The following is a 9,080-nucleotide window of genomic DNA, read 5'->3' as shown; positions in this document are numbered from 1 at the left end:
CACATGTACGGTCTTAAAAACTTTCTTAGTTGTTCTTTAATAATTGGGTATATTTTTCAATATTACATGAAAAATTAATAATAATCAAAATATTATTTAAGTAGGAAAGCAGTTCAAATATAATATAATAATATATTATCGTGAGAGTTTTTTCTTCTCAATCTCAACGCTTTATGCAGTACCTTTAATATTACTTTTATTTGTTTTTTGGTATTTGATAGAGCGGTAATGTATTACCAATATGGAGGAAAAATATTAAATATTAAAAAATTAACATAGAAGTTGTTGTAGTCCAAAAAAAAAAGTTATTACAGTTATGTCTTTTTCCTATGAGTTCTTCTGTTTAATATTTTAGGGCTGTTTTGGTCTATCGTGTTTTTATAATAATAAGAAGTACATTCTAAAAGTAATAGAATTACATGGCTAAAAATATGTCCATATTCCGAAAGTAATTATACTAATAGAAAATCTAACATGTTCCTAAAGGTATTAGGTTTACATGCTAACATGTGGTATTATATATCTATCTCCGAAACTAATAAATCTTTTTAATACTTATTTTTCTATTTTTATATTATTACTATTGATAGCTTCAATTGAAAAAGAACTCCCACACCTAATAAATTAAAGTCTCGTTCTTGCTTCTAATTCTTATAGGAATAATTGAATTTGTTTTAAATTCTTATGGGAATCTACTTGAGTGGTTAAAAGTTAAAAAAATTCCACGAAGTTTTAATTGAAATCAATGTCTAAATTTTTGGAAAGTCATAAATTTGACAATTCTATCCAACAGATTTGAAAATATTTGAAGGATAATAGGATTCTAAAGGTAATTATGTAGGATTTATAACTTGTAGTATTATGTCCTAAAACTAATAGGATTACAAGGCTAATGTCTAGAATTTCAATTACGTCCTTTTATTCTGAGTTATTATGCTTAATATTAAAAGGTTATTTTTGTAATCCAACATTTTATTCATGCTTTTATAATAATATAAATAGATATAAATATAGATATAGATATAGATATAGATAGATATAGATAGATAGATATAGATAAGTAAAATAAAAAACTTAATTCGAAAATTCAAATAATTAAATGAAATTGAACTAATTTCATTTAAGTACAAAAGTTTCGAATTAATTGTCAATTGGCCTTAAAGTTCTATTTTGTGTTTTATATTTTATTTTTAACCTAAACCTCTCTCCCTAACCACAATCTCGTGTTTTGTGAATTCCCCCGACCGGCAAAGGGCGACGGCATCAGCGATTCGGATTCGGCGACTCCTCTTCTCTTCTCTGTATATCTCTCTCTTCTTTCCTCTCTTTTGTAGTATTATTTTTGTTTTAATTTGTTTCATCCTCGTTTGTTTTAATTTAATATAGTGAATCATTCTTCTATAACTGTCGGCTATGAGTGAATTGGTCAATTTCATGGTGTAGGAATGAAGAATTAGGGGTGGCAAATGGACGGGTTGGGCTGAATTTGGGCTGGTCAAGAAAAATAAAAGAAAAAAGTAAAAAAATTTTTTTTTAGGGGGTTTGCATCGGGAGTGGGGGGTGGGAGGGTAGGGGGTAGGGTGTGTGGTGTAGAAAAATAAAATAATAGAAAATTGAAAATACAACAAAAAAAAGTGAATCTTTTTAGGGGTTTTGCGCGCGGGGGTGTGGGGGGGGGGAGGGAGGGGTGGGGGAGGTTTAGGGGAGGGTGGGGGGGCAGAAAACTAGAAAAAAAAACAATAGAAATTTAAAAATTAAAACGTTAAAAGTTAAAGGTTTTTTGGTTTTAGCGCGGAGGTGGGGGTGGGGTGGGGTGTAGGGGTAGGGTGGTGGGTGGGTGGATGGGGTGAGTGGGTGGTGTAGAAAAACAAAAGAACAGAAAATTAAAAATACAAAAAATAAAAAAAATAAAAAAATTAGGGCAACTAAGTAAATTTCTAGATAAGTTAGGTTGAGATCTTTTGTTTTGGGTGAGTTTCATGGGTTGTATTTGGGTTGTTAAATGGGTCAGAATAGGCTATAAAAAATAATGGGTTAACTTGGGTTCAACCCAAATTGACCCATGAGTTAAAATGTTTGTAGCCCAACCCATTAATCTCTGGGCTAGTTGGGCGGGTTAGATGGGTTTGGACTCAAATTGCCACCCCTATGAAGAATGAAAGGTTGAATATGATCCGTAATTTTGGGATAGAAATTTGCAGTTACTGAGAAACCAAAATGAAAATCGAAAATAGGCATTTGGGTGTCACAATTTGTTATTGGAAAATTCGAATATAATATTCTCAGAAATAATAATTTAAATTTCTTAATTCAGGTGACAAAGGTTGGTTGAGGGAGTTGTGACTTAGGTCACAAATTCAAGCCCCCAAGGCTTAGTTCAAGTGGCAATGGCTGAGGGCACGTTCAAGCCTGTGCCATGAGAACTAAGTCTGATATTTAAGTGGAGAACAGTAGAGGGGTGGCCCATTATCCCGGAATTTCGAAGGCTGCGGTTGGTCCCAGACGGATTTCTCGGTCATTAAAAAAGTCATCTTATTATGTATTTTTGGTTGAAATAAGAAATGTGAGTAGTGTGTTTATGCATTTGTTGTTTTAGGATCTTGGTGGCATGACTGACTATTCAAAGAGAATTTATTTTTGCTCTTACTCCTAGTTACTAAATGAGTCTGAACTGGAATTGTTGTTTTCTCGATGCCACTTTAATGTGATAAGAATCAAGCTAAAATTCATCTCTTTATTTGCTCTTTTTATGCTCACAAAGATGAGTCGATCAAGGGAAGCAGCCGCCATGAAGCGGAAAAGACCAGACTTGGATTCACCTATTCAGGGACTTCCAGATGCTGAACGTGTAGTGCTCAGTCTGGTCAAAAATAAAAAGAATCTGGGCATCTGGGTGGCAGAGGTGAAAAAGGAGGCAAACCTCCCACCAACTCTTGTGGATAAATCCCTGACCGCACTCGTGAAAAAGAAGTTGATAAAACAAGTTGTGAATATCCAAAATAAGGGAAAGAAGAAGCATTACATGACTGTTGAGTTTGAACCTTCGGAGGAACTGACTGGTGGTTCATGGTACTCTGAGGGAAATCTTGATAAGGAATTCATCACCGTTCTTAGAGACGCGTGCCTCAAGGTCATAGAATTGCTGAAAGTTGCTACGGTGGAGGGAATCCACAACTTCTTGAAGAAAAGGAAAGTTGTTGAGTGCACAAGTCAGCAAATCGTGGAAATATTGAACTCTATGGTTCTAGACAATGCTATTATAGAGGTAAAGAGCACTGGATTGGGAGAATATCATTCTATTCCTGTTAGATTAGTTTGTTATTGAACTGCAAGCGGAGTTGCTTTAGGGACTGGTCCGAAAACAATAGGGCCAATGGCTTCAATTCCATGTGGTGCTTGCCCTAGGATTAGTCAATGTTCACCCAATGGAGTTATATCCCCACAAACATGTGTCTACTACACTAAATGGTTGAACGCTGAATTTTGATGGACTTCTGATAAGTAAATCCGGTGTACACTGCACTACCACTTATTGGTTGCTATCTGATTTCTTGTTAATCTTTTTGTTTAGATAGAAGCAACTTTCTGATTACTCATAGTTTTCAGTTTTTATTAGAATGTTTGATTACCTTGAAATCTCTTCAGGCTGATCGGAAAGATTGTCTGGTCACATGAGATAGCCAAAGAATTGGCACATGGCTTCTTGAGTTCTTCCAATGTTTAAACAGACATTCCAAAACAAAATTCAAACAAGACAATGATGTACTTTCAACAGCAAAACCACACTATTTTCAGGGCACCAATCAAAATCATAGTACTTTATACAAACTGATCGACTCATTTTCTCTGGGAATTCAATGACTTGGTGAAGCAACAATCTGATCGGATTCTGATGCTTCCTTTCTCTTGCTCCTTTCTTTCTCAAGTAAATACACCCTCTCTACTTCAGGCATTGCTACAATAAATGCATTCAGCTTGGAGTTTAAGTCTTCCAACTTTTCCATTATTAAGCACACTTTGGATGGTTCCCCAGCTTTCCTTCAATGGTAAAGCAATAATAACTGCTGATCCTACTGTACCCCATACAATAGCTATTACAGCCCAGAATGTGAAGTATCCCTTGCTAAATTGCCCTGCATTATCAACTTTGCAACCAATTAATCATGGAGCATTCACACTAACACTGAAGTAGCAGAAGGATTAAATTTTCGTACTTACCCACAGGAAGTGTAAGAATAGGCCAGAAAACTACTATCGCGACTGCGAAACCAATGCCCCATTTGATTATCCATGCTTTGGCTTGTTGAGCTTTTCCTCTTTGAACTCTTCAGGTGGCAATTCATTCTTTTCCTTTTCAACCACTGTTATCTGCTTAGTAGTCTGCCAATCATAGTTCTGGGGCCTTAGAAAGCTACAAACCGCATGAATAGCTCCACCAGTAAGTATAGAAACAAGGTTTCCTGCAAGCATTGGCGCATTTCTACCAGATTTATCCTTCCATACTCGATTTTAGTGACCGATAACCAAGTGATAATCCCTAACAAACAGCCAACAACTGTGTTTAGCTCAAAAATTATATTCGTATTTTATAAGCTTAAAAACAATCGAAAATATATAGGGGTAAATCGTAATAAAATATAATAAGCCCAAGAGATGATTATTGCTTCAAGAATGTTTGTAGATCTGTAAGTGCGTAATGAAATAGACTTAGCTTAAGAGGGAAACAATAGTTGGAAAATCAAGAAAGAGATAAGAGAGAGAAATAGAGAGAGAAATTGTATTATCCGAGAATCCCCCTATTACAATGCGGAGGTCTCCTTTATATAGTAGGAGGCCTCCCTCGAAATAATCAAAAAGGTACAAAAGTTGGTGGCTTCTACTCAGTAAAAAGGTCAGGCACTAAACGACATCACTTCTTCTTCACCAACTTGGGCCGTGCCCTCACTCGGGTCGCCCTTATTATAAGGGACGTGCCCGTTTGGCGTGGGGGCGTTATGAGCCAAATTTAACCCTATACAGTTAGTCCCTCCGTTCGTTGGAGACGTACTCGATGACCGTCTTCAATGGACGGACATGCCCGATTTGCTTTTTACGGAAATTTGGCCGCGCCCATAGGCGCCTCTTTCGAAGAGCGTGAGCGGGGATAATATTTATTGGGCCGTTGACATGCGACCACCTTTTTTAAGGTGACGTCACCAGTCACATGCGTCATCATTATATTTGGTTCCCGAGACTGTTCAGAACACGACATGACGTTTTGGCTTCCCGCGCTAGTTTCAGAATTGTGCCTCTTCGATTTCCGTGTGCCTCATTCCTATAAATAGAGGAGTGTTTCAAAGAGATTCATCTTTCGAACCTTCGGAGAGTTTCCCTCTGTTTCTTCATCTTTCTTTCTTGCAAGAGTTGTATCGCTTTCAGAGAAATACCATTTCTGAGGATCGTATCTCTCATTAATAACACTTCATTCTTATAAATCGTATCATGGTGAAACGCCGTCAAGAAAGAAAAAGGACTAAGGACGGCGCTTCTTCTAGGGTTCCGCCCCCTTCCGATGGTGAAGGGGAAGAAGTGGAGAAGACCCTTGTTCCTTTAACGGTAAATAATGTTTTACTGAAGGACTTGAGTGTCCGGAAAGATTTCAATACGACATGCCCCTCTTATCCCTGGGAGCATAGCGAGTTGCTTCAGTCTCACCTGGACGCCATTAGAACTAGATACAACATTCCTGGCCATGTTGAAATGGCTCCGGCCGGGACGGACTATGCCAATGTGCATAGGCCCGGGTTCTGCACATTCTATGAGTACGCTCTTAGGATCGGATATAGCTTTCCGCTTAACCCCCTGGCGGAAGAGCTTTGCCGCTTCTATCATGTATGCCCGACTCAGCTCACACCTTACGCCCTGAAGGTGTGTCGAATCCTTACCACGCTTTCGGGTGAGGCCGGGGCCGTCGTTTCCGTTCACCACCTGCTGCAGATGTTCAGCCCCAGTTACATGAGGGGTACCATGCTTCAATTGAGGAGCCGTGGTAAGAAGAGCTTTGTGGTGAGGGCTGACGACAAAGCTAACCGCGAGTTCTGGCGTAAATTCTTTTACGTTAGGACGAGCCATCTGGTGTCCAATCCCGAAGGGTTTCCAGAGATGTGGAATGCAGGATGTAAGTATTCCTGCATGTAATTTTGCGACGCCTTGTTTTGACTGACCAATCACTCTTTGACTTTCTTTTCTTTTGTAGTGGTGGCTCGCTCACCCCGCCCCGTTGACGACATTAGGTCGTGGGTGGCGGGGTTGATACCGCATGTGGAGAGATGCCGTACTTGGGCTGAGTTCCGCAGATTGTACGGCCCAACTGGTAACAACCTTCCCTGTTTCTTTTCGTTTTGTTTTAGCTTGGAGACTTTTTTACCCGATGTGCTTTTTGTTTGGCAGGTCGGGGTGTTTCTACAAAGACGAAGAAGAAGAAAACCGACGTTGGCCCGTCTATGGTAGAGTCCGACTCCGATGGGGGAGACATATTCGTGGGCGGCTCGCCTAGAGATAGCCCCCTTTCGACTCCTCAGCAAGGGGCTACATCGGTAGCTGCATCGGAGGCGGTGCCTGAGGCTGCTTCCGTGGAGATACCTGAGGCCGTACTAATAATGGCACCTGAGACCGTTCCTGTGCCGGTATCTGAAGTCGCTCCAGCGGAGGCGGCTTCCGAAGGAGAGGAACCGCCGGAGAGAAAGAGGCGGCGACTGATTACTGGCAAAGNTCGAATCTAGGTCGACCGTTGGCGGCGATGGCCTTAGCCATAATATAATTGATGGCCTTAGCCATGTGGGCGACTTCGACTGTCGTCGAGTCGTTTACTCACCGTAGTCGAATCTAGGTCGACCGTTGGCGGCGATGGCCTTAGCCATAATATAATTGATGGCCTTAGCCATGTGGGCGACTTCGACTGTCGTCGAGTCATTTACTCACCGTAGTCGAATCTAGGTCGACCGTTGGCGGCGATGGCCTTAGCCATAATATAGTTGATGGCCTTAGCCATGTAGGCGACTTCGACTGTCGTCGAGTCGTTTACTCACCGTAGTCGAATCTAGGTCGAATGTTGGCGGCGATGGCCTTAACTATAATATGATAGATGGCCTTAGCCATGTAGGCGACTTCGACTGTCGTCGAGTCGTTTACTCACCGTAGTCGAATCTAGGTCGACCGTTGGCGGCGATGGCCTTAGCCATGATATAATTGATGGCCTTAGCCTTTCACACATTGGAGATGGCCGTAGCCTTTCATACATTGGAGATGGCCGTAGCCTTTCATACATTGGAGATGGCCGTAGCCTTTCATACATTGGAGATGGCCGTAGCCTTTCATACATTGGAGATGGCCGTAGCCTTTCATACATTGGAGATGGCCGTAGCCTTTCATACATTGGAGATGGCCGTAGCCTTTCATACATTGGAGATGGCCGTAGCGTTTCATACATTGGAGATCAAGCTAGTCCAGTCCCTTTATCATGTCGGCCTGGAGGTCGTAAGGAGAGGTTGATATGATAAACTTGTATCGCAAATATCTCCAAGTGTCCCCTCCGCCGCCTCGTTAAAAACCTCCCCGAGAAAACCCAACTGGGACAAAACTCGGGTAAGGGAAAAAGAGTACGACTCGGGAGACGCCTTTCAGAAGTAGAAATACTTGAGGTGAATAACGTTCCAGTTGTTTTGGAGCGTTTTCCCTTCCATTGTTTCCAACTGGAATGCGCCTTTGCTGGCTACTGCTGTGATTTTGTAGGGTCCTTCCCAGTTGGTGCCCAGTTTCCCTTCACTTGGGTCTTTGGATGCCAATGTCTTGGCTTTAAGGACAGAATCTCCCACCTTGAGTGGTCTTATTTTGGCCCTCTTGTTGTAGTATCTTTCGACTTGTTGCTTTTGGGCCACGATTCTGATATGGGCCATTTCTCTCCTTTCCTCAGCTTCGTCGAGGTCTTGGAGCCTGTTTGTGTCGTTTTCTGTTCCACTGGTGTGTGAATATCTTAGGCTTGGTTCGCCGACCTCGACGGGTATGACTGCGTCGATTCCGTAGACCAGCGAGTACGGTGTTTCCCCCGTGCTGGATTTGGGTGTGGTCCTGTGTGCCCACAACACTTCGGGTAGCAGCTCGGGCCATAGCCCTTTGGCGTCCTCGAGTTTCTTCTTTAGTATGTTTAATATTGTTTTGTTGGAGGATTCTGCTTGGTCGTTGCCGGCAGGGTGATATGGCATGGAAAGTATCCTCTTGATGCGCCATTTCTCGAAGAATTCGGTCATTTTTTGACCGATGAACTGTCGTCCATTGTCACAACTGATTTCTTTGGGGATGCCGAAACGGCATATAATATTTTTCCATGTGAAGGCGATCACTTCTTGTTCGCGTATTTGGGCGTACGCTCCTGCTTCCACCCACTTGGAAAAATAGTCAGTTAAAACTAATAGAAATCGTACCTTTCCTCGTCCCGCTGGTTAGGGGACCGACTATGTCCATTCCCCATTTGATGAAGGGCCATGGGGAAGTGACCGAGTGAAGTGGTTCTCCTGGTTGGTGTATCATGGGGGCATACTTTTGGCATTGTTCGCATCGGCGAACATATTCCGCTGCGTCTTTCTTCATAGTGGGCCAATAATAGCCGGCTCGTATTATGCAGCGCACGAGGGCGCAGTTGCCCGTATGGGCACCGCAATGACCTTCATGTACCTCTTCGAGCACTGGCCGCGTTTGTTGCGGCCCTAGACACTTGGCCAGGGGTCCGCCAAACGTCCTTTTGTAGAGCTCGTGGTTTATCAGGCAATACCGGGCGGCCTGTACGCGGAGCTTCTTGGCTTCTTTTTTGTCGAGTGGGAGTGTTCCATCCTGCAGATAGGATACAAATTGGTTGCGCCAGTCCCAAGTCAAATTTAAAGAGAGTACCTCAGTGTGATCAATGGCTGAATGGAGGAGGGTGACCATGCTTTCTTTGTTGAAGTTTTTAGTGGTTGCGGCCAATTTTGCTAGGCCGTCTGCTTCAACGTTTTGTGCTCTCGGAACTTGTTCGAAGCGGAACTCGTCGAACTCGGTCATTAACCTGT

General features: G+C 42.1%; 2 protein-coding genes and 1 long non-coding RNA gene across 3 annotated transcripts in view; 2 read left to right on the top strand and 1 right to left on the bottom strand.

The window, feature by feature from the left end:
- Positions 1,193-2,519, top strand: LOC109232749. Its single transcript, XR_002068979.1, has 2 exons — positions 1,193-1,301; positions 2,315-2,519. It is a non-coding gene; the product is annotated as an uncharacterized LOC109232749 (long non-coding RNA).
- LOC109232551 (DNA-directed RNA polymerase III subunit rpc6-like) lies at positions 2,762-3,325 on the top strand. The gene has a single exon (XM_019398317.1). The coding sequence runs from the start codon at positions 2,762-2,764 to the stop codon at positions 3,323-3,325; it is 564 nt and encodes a 187-aa protein (XP_019253862.1).
- The window catches only part of LOC109232748 (urea-proton symporter DUR3), an 8,578-nt gene continuing 3,351 nt past the window's right edge, over positions 3,854-9,080 (bottom strand). Inside the window, 5 exon segments of the mRNA XM_019398487.1 lie at positions 3,854-4,008; positions 4,010-4,133; positions 4,219-4,305; positions 4,308-4,490; positions 4,493-4,565. Of these exon segments, the coding sequence (XP_019254032.1) occupies positions 3,855-4,008; positions 4,010-4,133; positions 4,219-4,305; positions 4,308-4,490; positions 4,493-4,565 (621 nt within the window). The 3' untranslated portion in view covers position 3,854.

Source organism: Nicotiana attenuata, chromosome 9 (genome assembly GCF_001879085.1).
Source record: "Nicotiana attenuata strain UT chromosome 9, NIATTr2, whole genome shotgun sequence".
NCBI lineage: Eukaryota > Viridiplantae > Streptophyta > Magnoliopsida > Solanales > Solanaceae > Nicotiana > Nicotiana attenuata.
Note: the sequence above shows the minus strand (reverse complement) of the source record. Positions and strands in the feature narration are given on the sequence as shown.